This window comes from Sciurus vulgaris (genome assembly GCF_902686455.1).
Source record: "Sciurus vulgaris genome assembly, chromosome: 7".
Taxonomy (NCBI): domain Eukaryota; kingdom Metazoa; phylum Chordata; class Mammalia; order Rodentia; family Sciuridae; genus Sciurus; species Sciurus vulgaris.
Window position 1 is genome coordinate 100873709 of NC_136467.1, and position 19692 is coordinate 100893400.

Below are 19692 nucleotides of genomic sequence, written 5' to 3' on the forward strand. Positions count from 1 at the left end.
AACTGAGCTTGAGCCTTTATTCATACATTCGCTGGATATGTAGATATGTTTTTTTTGTTTTTTGTTTGTTTGAGTTTTTTGGTACCAGGGACTGAATCCAGGGGTGTTCAACCACTGAGCCACATCCCCAATCTTTTTGTACTTTATTTAGAAACAGGGTCTCACTAAGTTGATAAGGCCTCATTAAGTTGCTGAGGCCTACCTCAGCCTGAGAGCCACTGGGATTACAGCTGTGTGCCGCTGCACCCAGTTTGTGCATATATTCTGTAAAACTCTTGTTCATATTTTTTAGCTTTATTTTTCAATTGTTTTGTTTTTGCCCCTTCTAGAATAAATTTATATTAGTCCTTTGTTACTAAATCAATTCCTCTATCTCATCTTTCACTTTGCAATTATTTCCCCAAACACTTATCCATTAATTTTGTTTATAGTCACTCTCAAATTTCTGACATAATATAAGTACACCTCTTCTAGCATCTGAGTTTCCAAACATGGTTTAGAGTTTCTTTTATCTTAAAACTGGAAATTTTTTTTGTAAAAGAAAAGTGTTCATTTATATGTGTGTGTATGCTTAATATAAGTATAATTTAACTTCTTATTAACAGTCTTTAGCGTGATAGCCCTAAAAATTATATTGTGCCTTCTTATATTTATTATCATTAAGTATGCAACAGATTGCAGGACGCTTATCAGATGCAACAAGATGACAGATTACATTTTATACTGAACACTTTTCAAGCACCACACAAGGATTCTGAATATGTTTATCCATTTAATTCTTATCAAAATGACCTGAGCTACCATTTTAATTATTTGTAATTACCAAAACTCACCACCCCACAAATTGTACCCATAGAAGAGACAAACCTATCATTCAAACATGGTTTTGTCTCTTTGGTTATAAATTCTATGCCCTTTTCACCACTCCCCACAATACCTGCTCCTGTTTTAATTTCATGAGGTAAGTCCTATGCAAAAGAAGAAACACCTAGAAGGACATTTTGAAGCTAGACAGCTCTAAAAGATATGAAAAACAAAGGCATTTACTAACTACCAATTTATATAAGTTTTCCTACTTGAAAAGTCTTAAAGTAAATCAATCTTAGTTCATTTGAGAGTTATAAATCAATTTTTTAAAAAAGTCTAATTATTTGCTCAAAAAAAAACCACAATTGGAACCTACATAAAAAATTTTACAAAAATATTTTTTTTTAGTTGCAGATGGACACAATACCTTTATTTTATTTATTTATTTTTATGCAATGCTGAGGATCAAACCCCCAGTGCTTCAAACATGCTAGGAAAGCCCTCTACCACTGAGCTACAACCCCAGAGTCCCTCTACATAAAATTTTATTGGAACATACTTATTATAAAAGTATGGCATAACCCCAGATAGAGCACTAATCTCCAAGATATATAAAGAACTCAAAAAACTTAACACCAAAAAAAAACAACCCAATCAATAAATGGGCTAAGGAACTAAACAGACGCTTCAAAGAAGAAATACAATTGATCAACAAACATGAAAAAATGTTCATCATCTCTTGCAATTAGAGAAATGCAAATCAAAACTGCTCTAATATTTCATCTCACTCCAGTCAGAATGGCAATTATCAAAAATACAAGTAATAATAAGTACTGGCGAGGATGTGGGGAAAAAGGTTGTTGGTAGAACTGCAGATTGGTGCAACCACTTTGGAAAGTAGTATGGAGATCCTAAGAAAACTTGGAATGAACCCACCATCTGACCCAGCTATCCCACTCCTTGGCCTATACCCAAAGGACTTAAAATCAGCATACTATAGTGACACAGCCACATCAATGTTTGCAGCAGCTCAATGCACAAAAGTTACGTTGTGGAACCAACCTAGATGCCCTTCAATAGATGAATGGATAAAGAAACTGTGGTATGTAAAAACAATGGAATATTATTCAGCCATAAAGAATAGAATTATGGCATTTGCAGGTAAATGGATGGAGTTGGAGAATATCATGCTAAGTGAAATAAGCCAAGACCAAAAAAAACAAAGGCCAAATGTTTTCTCTGATGAGTGGATGCTGATACACAACAGGAGGGGGGTGGGTAAGGGAAGTAAGGAGGAACATTGGATTGTGTAGAGGGAAATGAGGGGAGGGAAGGAGCGGGGAAGGAAGATGGTGGAATGAGAAAAACATCATTACTCTATGTACATGTATGATTACACAAATGGTGGACTCTACATCATGCACAACCAGACAAATGAAAAGTTGTACTCCATTTGTATACAATGAATCAAAATGCAATCTGCTATCATGTATAACTAAATAGAATAACAAAAAAATGAAAAAAATTGCAAGATTAAAAAAAAAGTATGGCATATCTGAGGACCGCATGTTAACAATTTTTCAAGTGATTCATATGTGCATTAAAAAGTTTAAGAAAAACTGGTCAAGAGGGAAGAAATTGGAAATGAAAGAAAAGGAAGAAAGAGGCAAAGAAAACAACACAAATTGTGAATAATTAACTCCTTCATTGAATGATGCCATCTTTACAAAACAAAACTCATAGGTATAGAAAACAATGTGGCTTATACCATCTTCCAGCAACCTCTTCTGGTTGATTTGAGAGACAATTACAACCTAACACATACTAGTTTAAAGGTTTAGAGTCCTAGTGTGATTAGAGACCTCATGACTGATACACCAAGGAATATGCAATAAGGAGTATTCATTGAAGACTACAAGTCAGGCCCAAAGTACCTTACAGAGTATTATATCTTCTCATAACAACCCTGTATGTAAGTATATAATACCATTTTAGAGATAAAGAAACTAAGCTCAAAGATTTAATAATTTGTTAAGAACATTTAGTTAATAAAAGGGGCAGTGGAGTACTCACTTTGGCAGCACATATACTATAACTGGAACAATACTGAGAAGATTAACATGGCCTCTGCACAAGGATGATATGTAAATTTGTGAAGTGTCAATGTTTTGCCCCTACTCTGTAAGGTGTAAGAACTTAGAGACCCTACAAGTTAACAGGGTAGAGAGACTGCTGCTGAATTAAACTCAGCAAAAAGCACACACTGTGCCACACACAAATTATTATTACATATCATGAAAATGGAGCCTGAAAACAAGCAGGAGTAGCTATTCTCATTTCTGAAAAAGCAAACCTCAAATGAAAATTAAGCAGAAGAGACAAAGGGTACTTCATACTGGTAAAAGAAACAATCCAAAAGAAGACATAATAAAAATAAATATTTATGCCCCAAATGTGGGTGCCACTAATTACATAAAAGAGACACAAATCAAATTTAATCTCAGATATACCCTAGTACAATAATACTGGGAGGTTTCAACACATCTTTCTCATCATTAGCTAGGTCATTCAGACATAAACTCAGGACTCTTTGGACTTGAAAAACATTATAAATCAAATGAATGTAATAGACATTTACAAATCCCCACTACCAACCAAAGATAGCTGAATACATTTTCTTATCAATGGCTCAAGGAACCTTCTCCAAAATAGACCATATTTTAGGCCATAAAGTAACTCTTAGCAAATACCAAAAAAAAAAAAAAAAAAAAACATATAATTCCTTGTATCTTAGCAGATCATAATGGAATGAAATTAGAAATCAGCACAACAAAATCCACATAAAGTAAGTTAAGGACAAAAAGCACTTAGTCATCTCAATAGACGCAGAGAAGGCCTTCGACAAAATTCAGCATCCATTCATTTTTTTTTTTTTTTTCAAAGATATAATTTATAGAATATTCTGTACAAAAGCAGTCTTTAGAAGGGACTCTGCTCTCAGAAGAAGTCCATAGCTGTTGGCCTTCTCTTTGGAGCTGTGGCCAGTGGCTTCTTGGTTGCCAGGGGAGGGCTGGCAGGAGAGCTGGTGGGGGTTCTTCAGCACTCCGTGGAGGGGCTTCTGCTCAGGGTTGAAGGCCACTCGGGAGGGGCCTGTGGGGCTGACCAGGATACTCTTGTCCATCTTCTTGAACTCTGCAGTGGTGTTTCTGTTCAACCCAAAGGTGACTTTTTTGGTGCTGCTGGGTGTTCTGTTCAGCTGGATGGCTCGCTCTGCAGGGCGGGTGGCAGCACTGCTCTGGCTCTTCTGAAGAACAGGGGTTTTGGTAAGAAGAGGTGTGTCAAACTTCACGAAGTCCTTTTCTGTCCTCAGTGGCTGCTTCTTCAAAGGGGAAATGCTGGTTCCCAGAGCTTGGATCTGCCGTGACTCTGGATCCCAGTATTCCATTGTTTCTATCAAGTTAGACATTTCTTTCATCTTCTTCCTCTTCTTCAAAATCGTTGTTTTCTGACTGGACAGATAGGGTCAAGGCTGCCGGGCTCTGCCTTCTTTTTCTGTGGCCTCCTGCACTGGGTCAGGGAGGCCTGGCCGCTGCCGTTGACAGGGAGTGCTCCAAGCTTCCTCTTCCTTTCAGGACCTGGGCTCCATCTGTTGGGGAACCTCGGGTAGCAGGTCCCTGGGGATGGCTGCTGCCAGGGCCACTTCGAGCCCTGTCCTCAGAGGCAGCTCTGTGGGGTCCCAGATCTCTCCTTGTGCCCCTAGGCTCTTTCTCTTCAGCCGCTTCCTCCTACTGTGCGTGGGGGCAGAGGGGGATGCTCCGAGCTGCTCTTCTCCCTGGTGCTGGACTCGGCCTCTTGCTCTGGGTTCAGCTCCTCGCTCCTGTGGGGTCTGCCTCTGCGCAGGTGCAGGCTCCCCTCCCCCGCTCTGTGCTGGGGGTGTGGCTGCGTCCCTCAGGCCCCAAGTTTCAGACTGGGGGTGGTTCCTCTTCTTTTTTTTCCTTTTTCTTTTCTGAATGCTGCCTTCACTGTCCTCTTCTTCAGCAAGAAAGACTTTGTTTCGTCTTTTTTTCTTATGTTTTCTTTGACAGAGGGCTTGATCGTCTTCCTCAGCAGAAATGTCTCAGGAAAAACTGAGTCGAGGGATCCCACCTTCAGAGAGGCCTTGGAACTTTTTAATTAGTTTGCAGAGACGCTTCCGGTTGAAGGGAGGGATGTTTTTCTTGTTGGTTATTTCCAAGAGTCGGTCCGCAACAGCCTTATAGTCAAACTGGAGAAGAAGCCCTGTGTCTTCCAAGGTGCCACAGTCCTTTCTTCCTCTTTCATCGCTGGCTCTCTCTCTCCTGGAGTGGCATTTGCTCAGTGCTGCCTTTTTTTGGTCGACTGCCTTTTTCCAAGCTGCCTCGTTTTCAGACGCCTCCTCTTCAGAGAGGTCACCATCACCCACTTTGGTTTTCTGCTCCTCCACTGTATCTTCAGGTATGAGAGGAGACTGATCTACAATGACTTCAAAAACACCCCTAGCTATAGTCTGTACCAGTGTGTGGTCCTTGGTCTTGGCAGCCAATTTTGCAGAATGGGTCAATAAACTTGAGGTTCTGATCCGCCAAAAGCTCTTTCCCTCCACTTGGAGAGTTTGTCCAGATAAATATCGATGAAATGGAATCTCACTCCATCAGGAGACCGGCTCTCAGGACACAGGATCTCCTTCATCAGAACATCTAGAAAAACCTTGATTTGGCTTTCCTCCCAGCCACTCCGTTTCAGAACTTCAAAAGACTGTCTCAGGACCAGGCGAATCAGCATGTAGTATTTGTCCAGGCGCAGCTTGTCTATTCCCTTCCACTCTCGATTCATGGTTTGCCAGAAGGTCTGAATGAACAGGTGCTGAGCCTCTGAGCTGTTAACAACATGGATGAGTTGGGAAATAGTGTTCGCTAGCTCCTCCTGAAGAAGGGGTTCATCCTGCACCCACATGCAGTAGAAGAGTCCTTTCCATATTTTTAGGAGTTCTTCTTGGCTAAAACCTCCTGTCTCGCTCTGCGTCTTCACGCTGAGGTACTGGCGCAGCTTCCTCACCGCGCTGGTCCCGGACGCCCTTCTCGCTGGACGCCCAGTCGCTGAGCAAACTGGACCTCGGCGGGCCTGCATGGCGGGGGACATCGCGCCCGCCAGAGCATCGCCGGTCCGCGCGCCTGCGGCCCCGCCGCGCCTGCGCAGAGGTCAGCATCCATCATGATAAAAACATTGAAGAGACTAGGGACAGAAGGAACCTACCTCACATCATAAAGACTATACATACAAAACCCAAAGACAACCTCATAGTAAATGGGGGAAAACTGAAAGCATTTTCCTTTAAAATCTGGGACAAGATAAGGAAACCAATTCTTATCACTTCTATTTAACATAGTGCTAGAAATTCTAACCAGAACAATTAGGTAAGAAAAGAAATAAAAGGGATAAAAATAGGAAAGGGAGCCGGGCATGGTGGTATACACCTGTAATCCCAGTGGCTTGGAAGGCTGAGGTAGGAAGATTGTGAGTTCAAAGCCAGCCTCAGCAAAAGCAACGAACTAAGCAACTGAGTGAGACCCTGACTCTATATAAAATACAATATAGGGCTGAGGATGTGGCTCAGTGGTTGAGTGCCCCTGAATCCAATTGCCAGTACCTTTAAAAAAAAAAAAAAAGGAAGGAAGAAAAGTAAATCAAATTATCACTGCAGATGATGTGCTCCTATACTAGAAGAACCAAAACCAAAAACAACAACAAAAATCCACTAAAAGGCTGCTAGAGCTGGGGCTGGAGATATGGCTCAGTGGTAGAGCACTTGCCTGACATGTGTGAGGCCCTGGGTTCAATCCTGAGCACCACATATAAATAAATAAATAAAATAAAAGATCCACTGACCAAAAAAAAAAGACTGCTGGAGCTAATAAACAATTGTGGTAAAGTAGTAGGTTATAAAATCAACATATAAAAATCAGTAGCTTTTCTATATACCAACAATGAATCTATTGAGAAAGAAGAAAGCAATCCCATTCATAAGAGCCTCGCAAAAATAAATACCTAGGAACAAATCTAATCAAGGAGATAAAAGACCTCTACAATGAAAACTCTAGAACATTGAAGAAATTGAAGAAGATCTGAGATGGAAGACCTCCCATGTCATGGATAGACAGAATTAATATCGCTAAAATTACCACACTACCAAAGCAATATATAGATTCAATGCAATCCCCATCAAATACCAATGATATTCTTCTTCATAGGAATAAAAGAACCAGAATAGCCAAGCAATTCTAAGCAAAAAAAAAAAAAAAAAAAAACTCAAAATGGATCAAAGAACTAGGAATTAGGAATTAGACTAGAAACTATGCCAAATTCTAGAAGAAAACACAGGGTCAGCACTCCAGCACAGAGGCACAGGGAACGACTTTCTCAAAGGACTCCTTAAGTTCAGGAACTAATGCCAAGAGTTAATAAATGGGATGGTATCAAAGTTTCCGCACAGCAAAGGAAATGATAAAGAATGTGAAGAGAGAACCTATAGAATGGGAGAAAATCTTTGCTAGCTACTCTTCTGACAGAGGATTAATATCTAGGAATATATAAAGAGCTCAAAAAATTTAACACTAAGAATCAAATAACCCAATTGATAAATGGGGCAAATGAATTGAACAGATACATCTCAAAGAAGAAATACAAATAGTCAACAAATACATGAAAAAGTGTCCAATGTCTTCAGCAATTAGGAAAATGCAAATCAAAACTACACTGAGATTTTATCTCCTATCAGTTATAATGGCAATCATCAAGAATACAAATACTAATAATTCTGCAGAAGATGTGGAGAAAAAGGAACACTTTTACACTGTTGGCAGGACTGTAAATTAGTACACAACAATTTTTGAAATCAATATGGATGTTCCTCAAAGACTAGGCATGCAAACCACTCTATAACACAGCTATACCACTCCTTGGTATTTATCCTAAAAATCAGTCAGGCCAGGCAGAGGATGAGGCAGGAGGATTACAAGTTTGAGGTCAGCCTCAGCAACTTAGCAAGGCCCTAAGCAACTTAGTTATTAGATCCTGTCTCCAAATAAAACATAAAAGGACTGGGGGTAAAACTCAGAGGTTAAGCACTTCTGGGTTCAATCCCACTACCAAAAAAAAAAAAAAAGAAAAAGAAAAAGAATCAATGTTAGTATACTATAGTGATACATGCACACCCACATTTAATAGTAGCACAATTCACAACAGCACAAATCACAATTCACAACTATGGAAGTAGCCTAGGTGTCCATCAGCAGATGAATGGATAACAAAAATGTGGTATATTATACACAATGGAGTTTAAATCAGTCATAAGAAAAATGAAATTATGTCATTTACAGCAAAATGGATGGAACCTGAGATCATTATATTAAGTCAAATAAGATAAACTCAGAAGGTCAAGCAAGTCATTATGTTTTCTCTCATATGTGGAAAAAAGAAAAGAAAGGTTGGCAGACAGGGATCTCATGAAAATCAAAGGGAGATAAGTAAAGGAAAAGGATCAGGGAGGCAGGGGGGAAATGATGGAGAGTGAGATGGGCCAAAATATACTGTTATACTGTGTATTATGTGAATATATCAATATATGCAACAAATCCCATCATTATATACAACTATAGCACACATTTTTAAAAATGTGGAATAGGGGTTAAAAAAATGTATCAGTAGAACTCAGGTCTGACATCAACGTTTTTTCTCTCAGCAGGCTGAATGCCACAAATCTACTTCTGAAAAGAAGATAAAAAGAGAGGGCAAATAGGCATGGAATGTTTGTATTCTTCCTTAAAAGAAAATAAACAAATTAATAAATTTAGGAAAACAAATAAAAGAATTAATTTTAAGTCTAAATTACCTATTCAAATTTTCTTAAAAAAAAAAAAAAAGATAAGTATGTTCAATACAATAGAGAAAACAGAGCATGGAATAGAGAAACATGCCCTGAATGAACTCTAGTTTTGAAAAGTCAGAATATTTGTAAACTACTACAAACACTAAAAAAATGATGGAACGCAGTCCCCTGGTATTCGTTTCTCCTTTCTTTTCCCAAACTTTCCATCTGTAGTGGCAATAGATACCCCCTATCATTTTCTCCTTCAACATGTCTTTTGGCTTCGCTTTAAAGTCTTCAATCTAAATATCAGTATTTAAATCAAATATTTTTTTCATTTCAAAACTAAATTACTGCAAAAGTCACCTAAACTGGTCTCCTGTCTACATCTTTGAGTCCACTCTGAACACAACTATTATTCTAATACCATTCAGTCTTCTTGGCATTCCTAAAAACAGGAAAGGAACTGAGTTGTAGAAGTATAAATACTTACAATTCTAACGGTATAAATCATTATTTTTCTTCATGTTACTTTTCTATGACAGTGTTCAATTTGAAAGGTTCTATAAAGGCTCTCTCTTGCCAATATCTGATATAAAATCCTGTGTCTTTACAATCACGTTGTCATCTATGTTAGGAGTCCCCAAGACTACCCTCAGGGTTCAACAGTTTTGCCAAGAGAACTCACAGGTCAAAGTACACTGTCATACTCACAGTCAAACTTATTACAGTGAAGGAAATGCAAAATCAGCAGAGGGAAAAATAATAAGGGCTAAGTAGGTCCAGATGTAATATCCCAAGGGATCTTCTCAAAAGAGTCACACAGACATGTTTAATTCCTCCACCACAAGGTAAGACAACATTCAAACTGTGGTCTACTACAGAAATTTATTAGAGATTCAGTGTTCAAGGGTTATTAATATAGGCAGTCTCAGCCTAGCATGCACCAAAATTCCAGACTCCTATAAGAAAAGCAGGTGCTCAGCATAAACCATAATGTTTGCACCAACAGTTTAGGCACAGTGAACCACTCATAACAAAAGAACAATGGGAATTCTCCCAAAATCAAGTTCTTAGACATCAGTCTAGAGCCAATATTGCAAGCAAGGATGGTAGTCTCAGGCCAATTAACTCTTTCCTGCACACCATCTATTCCTACAGTCGCTTATCCTGCTTAGGCTCTTCAACCTTAACTGAATTCCATCACTTGAACTTTCCATCTACCCAAATCCAATATTTGAGGACCTACTGTTTTTCATAAGGCATTGTAAAATTATCTGACAATTACACTCCCTTTTCTCTTAGCTCCTATTTTACTTTATGTTTTACCAATAAGGTTTTTCATTCTGGAGCACAAGCTGTGTGTAAGAACTATAGTTGATTTCTCTTATACTACAGATGCAGGCTCTTAAAATTACAACCGATTGTACATATGTTCGAAAATGTTCTCTAGAGCTGGAGCACAGAATGGGAATACTACAGAACTCAACTAGATATAATTTAGAGTATAAGCTTTAATTCTGTACTCTGAACCTACACAAAATTCTAGCTATTCCCTACATTAAGTTTCAGATATAATTCTAGATATAAGCAAACTGAAAGCATGATTTGATTTCTGCATACTAGCACATCAGTACTGCAAAACCAACTTTTCACCTAGTAAATAATCAATATGATCTTCGCAAAGATATTACATCACCAAGATATTTAATGTGATATTGTTTTTAATGATAAAAAATTAGTATATACAGCCAAATGAAATTAAGTAAACTAATATATTCATACAGAAGAGTAATATTCATTGATTTAAAAAGTAGAAGTGCATGAATTTACTCAGTAATTATGAATTTATGCTTACAACATGCTGCTATTTTTTTTTCTCTCCCCTCTGAGGGGCCAGGGATTCGAACCGGGGTCCGTGCACACGCTAGGTGAGCGCTCTCCAACACGAGTTATTTCTTCAGCTCAACATGCTGCTATTTTTAACCCAAGGAAATTTAGACACTTTATCTTACATAAAAATATGGAGAATATCAAAGACATATATCACATTGTTAACTCAGAATAAGGGTGAGTTCTTAATTTCTTTCTGTTCATGTTTTTAAATTTTTCCACAATGAACATATATAGTCCTCCCTCAGTATTTGTTGGGGATTTGATTCCAGGACCCACTGCAGATACCAAAATCTGATGCTCAAGTCCCTTATATAAAAATGGCATAGTACCTCTGCACCTCCTCCTGTGTCATCTCAAGATTACTTATAATACCTAATAAAATGTAAATGCTCAGTAAATAATTGTTATACTGTAGTTTGGGGAATAATGTCAAGAAACAAAGTCTATACATGTTCATCATAGATACAATTTTAAAAAATATTTTTGAGCCAGTTTGCTGAATCCACAGTTTGTAGAATCTACTCATGGACATAGAGGACCACCTCTATTACTTTTGTAATTTTAAATATATCTATTACATAACATGGTAAAAACCATGAGAGTTCTGTATTATAAGGATCTTCATATCTATGCAAAGTGAGCACTATCCCACGGGGCTACATCCCTAATCCCTTGAGGTGCATATCTAAGAATCAATTCATGTCCCTTGAGATTTAACATTTTAAGGAGAATTAAAGAACACAGTTTGTAAAATATTAATTATATTTCTTAATACTAGCATTAATAAATTATTAATCCTAGCATAAATAAAAGTTGTCATTTACTACATGAGGCAGACTTTACAGGTAGCAGACTTCAAAATAGGACTCTATATCTCATCATGTGACCAATTCAGAGTGTATCTTGAAGAAGGTAATTTAACAGAACAACTCCATGAAAGGAAAGGCTTCAATAATAATCTCAGACTGCTTGTTCTCAGCTATCGTTTACTGGCTCACAATAATTTAGTGCCACAAATCATATTACTTTCAAAAGAGATTAAGTTTTATCCTTACGTGTAACAGTGATTGCAAGCTTAAAATAAGGATGAAAATGAACCTATACCCAACTCCAGGGTTATCCTAGGAAAAGAATATCTACTCTTGGAATGTGCTCTTACCTTGGCAAAAAGGTGATCCCTATATTGCTGCTGAGTATCAAAATTTTTATAACATATTACACAAGCAAAGGAACTGGAGAAAGGTCCACGTAATGTAATTGTTGGATCACATGGAGAGTGATCAAACCTAAACAGTAAAAGAGAAGTAACATTAGAAAGATCTATATTCTAGGGAATAAATTATTTTGCTTCATTTGTGAAACTAAATGCACACAATCAAAACTTTTTGCACTACTTTTTGAAATATTAAATAATGTTCTTCAAGTTCAAGAATTATCAAGTGGCTCCCATATGTCCTCAATGATCAACAGAGTTAAGATTTCATTAAAAATATTCAAGATCCAGTAAATGGATTTAAATATTCTTGCCAAACTAGTAAACTTCCAGTTTGAAAATTATAAGCCTATTATTTTTCTTCTTGTTTTGATTATCATAAGACTCACAAATAACTCTAAATTAATCACTGCAATAATACTCACATTAAGATTTCTGGCATGGATTAGGGATGTAGCTCAGTGGTAGTGCACTTACCTAGCATGCAAGAGGCCCTGGGTTCATTCCTCAGCACCTATAAATGGCTTTTAATTCTTTCAGTCTTCATTTTAACCACTTAAACTGCCTCAAAGACCTCTTAAAGGTAAGGTAAGGGGGATGGGGTATCCAATATGGCAAACTAGAGGGAGAGAGCACTCCTTTTTCCTCCATGACTCAGGATTCAAGCACAGGAAATACTGTTTCTCTTTGAGGCAGCCATAGCTGCTAACTGAGTCCCTGCTGTTTGCCATCCCCCTTCATCTGCTGTGATGGCCTACCATCTGCCAGCATATATCCCGCCTTTTGCGTGCAGAGCGCTCACTGACCACTGCCGTCCACCATTTGCCCATTTTTCCGCCTTCTGCCTGCATATAACCACAGCCCAGTGTTTACCCGCCAACCGCCCATCTTAGCCCATAGACCGTCAACAGACTGCCCATGGATCACCTGCTGCCTGCTGCTGCCTGGAAGTCCATTGTCAGAGTACCCGCAGGTTTGATTACATGTGGCCACCTCCATCTTGGGACACTGGCCAGGGCCTGGGAGTCTAGGGCCAAGGGGCCTGAAGGTTTGCTGCCAATTCAGGGTGTAGCCACCTCTGTCTGGAGACATCCATCAGGGCCTGGAGATATACTGTCAGGGTACCTGCTGGTCTGGCTGCACCTGAGGTCTTTCTTCTGGGTATGCTAGTGGCTGCCATCTGGCTACCTCTTTGCAGGGTCGCTCCTTTGTGTGAGTGTATCCCTGGTGATCTCTCTGCCAGGTGAAAAGCACTGAGATCTTGGGTCTGCAGCAAGGAAGAGCCTGGGAAATCTGAAGCCAGGATCCTTAAGATTGCAAGGGAGTCTGCGTGGGCTAGTCTGGACCTGACGAGCCTGTGGAAAGTTGTAGATTGTGGGCAGTTCCCTAGGAGGAGCACAGATTGGAGAAACTGGAGAAAACTAGGCTCTCTCCAGCTCCATAGTCCTGAAGTGCACAGGGACAGAAGGGGCCAGCTACAGTGGATGGTAAGACTGGAGGGTGTGAGAGCATCTTGCTATCTGCTGACCCAGCCAACTAGCCTGGTATTCATTAGACTGAAGCTTCAATCAAAGTTCAGACAACCCCACTTATGGAGGAAGAAGGGAAGCTGAGAAAATTTTTGAAAGCCAATGGAGGCAATCAATTTTCCACTGAGACTTTCCTTTCCTTTCCTTTCTTTCTTTTTCTTTTTTTTTTTTTTTGCCCTCTCTCACATCTCTACCATCTTTGAATTCAAATATTTTTCACACATCAATTTAGTTAGGAATGGGATGTCTGAATAGTATATTACAGTTTCACTGTATTCTTATATGTTTACTTTTTTCTTTAATCTCTCTATATATTTTTCTCTCACCAGTCTCCCTGGATTCTCTTTCTCATTTCTCTCATGCTAAAAGCCAACCTCTATTAATTTCTCCTTCACTCTTACTATAAATTTTTATCTATCTTCTCTATCTTCTCTCCTTTTCCCTCATAAACATCACATACATCACATCTTACACTACTTCTGTTCCCTCATTGTCCATCCCTTTCAGCAAACTGACTGTTTATATTGTAGACAACAATTGAACACATCATTTCAGTTTATTGTGATAAAACTGTAGACAGCTTAATAGGAGCTATTTGGTTTAAGGCTGCATACTGTTAGCATTGGGTGCTGTTAATATTGGTCTCCCCCTTTAAGATGAGGTACTAGAAGCCTTCAGGGACACTATAAGACTACGAGGAAGAAACTGTACTGACTCAGCTCCATACCACTAGATGGGAAGACACACAACATGAAAAAATAAGGGAACAAAGTACCTCAAACAAACCAAGATGTTGCAACAATAGAATCCATAGACAACACAGTAGAAGAAATATCATAGAAGGAGTTTAGAAGGTACATAGTTGACTGATCTTTGAAATAAAGGATGGTATCAGAGAAAAAACACAGGAAGTGAAGGATCACTTCAATAAAGAAGCAGAGATTATAAAAAGGAATCAAGCAGAAATTCCCAAAATGAAGGAAACAATAAACCAAATTAAAAATTCAATGGAAAGTATCACCAACAGACTAGACCATGAGAAGACAGGACCTCAGGCAATAAAGACAAAATATATACTCTTAAAGATAAGGTAAGAATGTGGTGGGGGCTGGGGTTGTACCTCAGTGGTAGAGTGCTTGCCTGGCACGTGTGAGGCACTGGGTTCAATCCTCAGCACCACATAATAAATTAATTAAAGGTAGTGTCAATCTATAACTAATATATATATATATGTATATATATATAACTAAAATATATATATGTATATATACATATATATATTTTAAAAAGAATGTGGCATATTGAATCCCACTGTTACAGGTAATTATAATGCTCCGATAAAAAACAAATAAAGGTAAAGTAAGGCATAAGTGGAGTAGGTCATCTGGAAAAGACAATGGTTTGGGGCCCTAAACTCTCAATTTTCCACCTTTTGGCTATTAAAAAGGGAGACTGTGGAGAAAAGAATATCTAGCATCTTAATGCTACTTTCCCTTTCTCTTGCTCTACTATGAAAAATCTTAGTACACTGATTAAATGGGTTTCATAGAGTATTTCCTTATTATTAATTTTACTTACTCTGGTTTGCCTTTAGTATTTTTTTTGACAAGGCAAGCGCTCTACTGACTGAACTATCTCCCCAGCTCGCTGCCTTTAGTATTTTTTGTAATGCTATATTAACATCTTTAGAACGGGCCAAATATCTGTAAGTATTCTGTAACTCTTAAAATTTACATTTATGGACTATTATAAATCCATCTGCAGTTCAATATAAAGGTTGCTCAGAATTTTATAAGACATATTAGGGAAAAATACATACTTAAAGGTTACATCCATAAAGATAGAATATCACTAGAAAAATTTGACTTCGCCAAGCCTTTTAGGTAACTTAAATATAAATTAGAAATAATTATATCAAGATAGCACAGAACATCTTGAATATCAAATACAGACCTATAATCACAATGGCAGAGGTATATCACACTTTTCTTTAACAAAATTACTGTGGGAGTGGGGGACATAACCCAGTGGTAAAGCATTAACCTAGCCCATGCAAGACTTTGGATTTGATTCCCAACACCATGAATGAATGAATGAATGAATGAGTAAATAAATAAAAATATTCACTTGTTCATCAGTGAGTGTCCTTTATTCTGAATATCCTACTTACCTTTTCAAATGCCCTAAAAGAAGGTGCCCATTGTCGAATTCCTTGTTGCAGTGCATTATAGGACATGAAATTGGCTTCCCACACTTCCGCATTTGGCCTCCTCTTCGGAATGAACTTTTTGTTCCATAATTAACTGTGCCTGTTTTGAGTCCTGCATCATCAGAATATAAGAATTTGTTACTATTTTCAGATAACTGTCCTTCGGAATGGCAATCAAAATTATGGCAAAACAATGAAAATTAGGATACAACATCAATGGAGTAGTCCTAATTATAATTGTTTACAATATCTCTCATAAAATAACTTAAGTTAATAAAGTTATTTTGGACAAAAACAGCGCTTAACTTCTCCAAACAGCATTTTCTTGAGGGGGAAAATCCATCTCCTTAAATTCAACAGCCGAGAAATGTTGAGGATAAAATGCCCTATAACATCAAGCCCCTACTTCCTTCATCTCATTCATATACATTGGCCAGGATCATTTTTTCCAATTCTTATTTTCTCTTTTAACTGTCTTGAACACATTTAAAGGTTGAGTTTGTCCAGTGGTAGAGCACTTGCCTCACATGTGTGAGGCTCTGGGTTTGATCCTCAGCACCACATAAAATAAATAATGAAAAGGTATTGTGTCCATCTACAACTAAAAAAATATTTAAAAAAAAAAAAGGTCGAGCTTGTCTTCCAGAGTACCTATATTTTATGAAAATTGTGTCAAAGAATATAAATGAAGACTGGGAGTGAAGAGGGCAGAGAGGCTTAAGGTAGATAAGCGCTATTTACTGACAAATCTAGCCACTGATCAATCTTTTCCAACCCGGACATCATGTAAGGCAGTGTCAGTAATAACAAATTAATAGAACATAAAGCACAGACTTATTCAGTGTTGCTCTCTTGCGCTCTCTCTCTCTCTCTCCCCTTTCTATTTAATCCTATTTTGTCCCCTTTCTCTTTCCCTTTAAAGATATCTCTAGAATATAGTTTGCCCAATATTACCTCCTCTTAATTAATTCCTTTTTATCTGGGTCCATTTTTAATCTTTTTTATTATCTTGGATATAAATACACAACTCTTGTAGATTAATCCCCCTGTCAAAATTTGTTCTGAGAAAAATTCCCAACTTATGATATATGATGGGAAAGTTAGTTATGTTGCATAAAAAAATTATGTCAGGAGAATTCTGATGTAATGACAGTTTGATTACCATCTCTCTTTTATTATTATCTCTTGTGAACTGTTTAATTTAAATGTCTTGAACATTCCGTACAATGGAAAATTGGGTATATATATATATGGTAGTTTCTATGAAGTCCCTAAACATTTAACTGGAATCGAATTATTCCTTTAACATAATCTAGTTTTTAAATCCCAAAATAGGTGTAAATGTTTAAGGTTTTAAATGCTTTTCTGCTGTTTTAGTCCTTATGGGGGAATGCCTCCATCAAACTATCAAAATGTTTTTAAATATATTCTGATTCTGACAACAAATAATGGATAGCACAGCCTTAATCATATTTTATTCTTAATGAGGCATTAAATGTTAATACACCTTTTACCTTTAAGTCTGTGTGTGTGGTGTTGGGGATTGGACCCAGAGCCTGCAACACACAAGGCAAGTTAAATGCTCTACCATTGAGCTATATACCCAGCCCTGTCTTTAACTTTTTTAAAGCAGCCAGTGTATGACAGTTTTTATAACTGATCATTCATATTCCAAATGTCTTCTGTTATGATCTTTATTTACCTACAAATAGCAACTCAATAAAAATTAAGTTGGAAAAAAAACTATCAAAAGAAAATAAACATTCCCCATGGAAGGGCAAAACACAAATATTAAAAACCTTTTTTCCTTAAATAGTTTTGGGTGGGTGCACTCTCTTACAATCAGTTAGTATTTGAATGTATATAAACTGGCTCAACTATAAAGGTCCATAAAAATACACTATCCAGGGCTAGGGGTGTGGCTCAGAGTAGAACACTAGTCTAGCATGTACTAGGTCCTGGGTTCAATCCCCAGCACTACAAAAAAGGAACAGAAACAAATAAACAAAAAACTCCAACAACAATGACAAAGAACTGTCCAAAATTTGTATGATTATAAAAATAAAATACTTGAAGTAGTTTTCATTAAAAAAATAAATTATAACAGTCGAGTACTCTGAAATAGATTGAATGAGTATTTTAAAAGTCCTGAGAAGTAGAATCTCATTTTTTATAAACAAAACCATGACTCCTCTGTTTCCCCGAGTTATACCTTGTTTTTTAAAAATATATTTTTTAGTTGTAGATGGACACATACCTTTACTTTATTTATTTATCTTTATGTGGTGCTGAGGATTGAATCCAGGGCCTCACACGTGCTAGGAAGAGCTCTACCACTGAGCTACGATGCCAGCCCCAGTTATATCCTCTTAAAAGGTCTAAATAAAGCCTATCTATAGAATGGCAACTCACCAATTACAGCCCAATATTTGAGCAGCTACCCTAGCAATAGATTCCAAACTTCATTTTTATATTGTCTAAAAAATCAGGCAAAAAGCTACATTGATATCTCCCTCCCTCCCTCCCCACCTCACACAGAGCATGTGCGCACACACATACACATACACAGTCACACGAAGCAAACTACAAAATTTAACTCCAGGCTCAAGTTCATCTGCTATCAATGAGCCAGGCATGATCTGAAGGTAGAAAGCATACCCAGTCTTCTAAATATCCTATAGACACAACTAAAACAACTCATTTGTTCCCACTTGGTCTGCTTAGGGAAATGAACAATTAGATGTTCAAGAACTGAACTTGCTAAGTATTAAATTCTGACAATCTAGAAGCCAGGAATTAGGTCTAAAAGAGCATATTACTGACCCAACTATCATTCTATATGGTTAGACTCATATCTGAGATTGGCAAAATTTAGAAGAATCTTAAAGATGACAAAGGCTTATAGTTCTAGCCCATTTTCCTGTCTACCCAGAAATACTCCCCAAACTGCAGATACCCTAGAAGATCCACTGGAGATGATAAGGCCTAGTAGGCATGTGTTTACAAGTTCCCAGGTGATTCTGATGCAGCTAAGATGAAACCACTGAGCTGGTCAGTAACTTCTTCCACTGAGAATAACTTCACATTAAGAAGTATTTTTTTAAACTATGAACTTTAAAAGAACACCTCAAGAGGAAAAATCATTTAACAAATTTTCCAAAGGTAAAGGAGGTCTAGAATTTCACATTTGTTTAACTGCTACCAGTCAAGTTTGAAACCAAAGTTCTAGGCTTCTATGTTTATTATGCAAATACTTATAGCCCACCTCAATACAACAGTCAACCAACAGGTATAGAGCATATCTATCCTGGGCATTCTTTATATGAACTGATACTATAAAGGACTTGGTCTCTGTCCTCAAAGAACATACTGTCTGCTGGAAGAGACAAACAGAAACAGATCAATTCAACATAAAAGAGTAAATTAATACTGAATTAAAGAAACCAAGTGCTATAAGATCAAAGAGGGCTAAGCAACTAAGTGTATACAGAATAAACCAAGATCGGCTTAACACAATTAAACATGACATACAATGGCCATAAATACTCAGCAATTCCCAGTACTGAGTACTGGGGAAGCAGGGGATATATATTAGCCTTATGGACAAATAAGAAGAAAAAGGTGAAAATTACTTTAAAAGGTGTATGGGGTGGGATAGACTGAGTGGAAGTTTGTTAGACACAAACAGATTGAGAGTTCAAGAGGAAATATACTCCCATGTTCTTGGACAGGCAGAATTAATATTGTCAAAATGGCCATACTACCAAAAGTGCCATATAGATTCAATGCAATTCCAATTCAAATCCCAATGATGCACCTTATAGAAATACAGCAAGCAATTATGAAATTCATCTGGAAGAATAAAAAACCCAGAACAGCTAAAGCAATCCTCAGTAGAAAGAGCGAAGCAGGGGGTATCGCAATACCAGATCTTCAACTCTATTACAAAGCAATAGTAACAAAAACGGCATGGTATTGGTACCAAAATAGACAGGTAGATCAATGGTACAGAATAGAGGACATGGACATAAACCCAAATAAATACAATTTTCTCATACTAGACAAAGGTGCCAAAAATATGCAATGGAGAAAAGATAGCCTCTTCAACAAATGGTGCTGGGAAAACTGGAAAACCATATGCAACAGAATGAATTTA

General features: G+C 37.5%; 1 protein-coding gene and 1 pseudogene across 2 annotated transcripts in view; both read right to left on the reverse strand.

The window, feature by feature from the left end:
• The window catches only part of ZNF451 (zinc finger protein 451), a 118216-nt gene that overhangs the window by 27436 nt on the left and 71088 nt on the right, over positions 1 to 19692 (reverse strand). Inside the window, 2 exon segments of the mRNA XM_079147485.1 lie at positions 11745 to 11871; positions 15498 to 15648. Coding sequence (XP_079003611.1) covers positions 11745 to 11871; positions 15498 to 15648 — 278 coding nt within the window.
• On the reverse strand, positions 3744 to 5964 carry LOC306665861 (ribosomal RNA processing protein 1 homolog B-like; annotated as a pseudogene). The gene has a single exon. The product of its transcript is annotated as a ribosomal RNA processing protein 1 homolog B-like (transcript).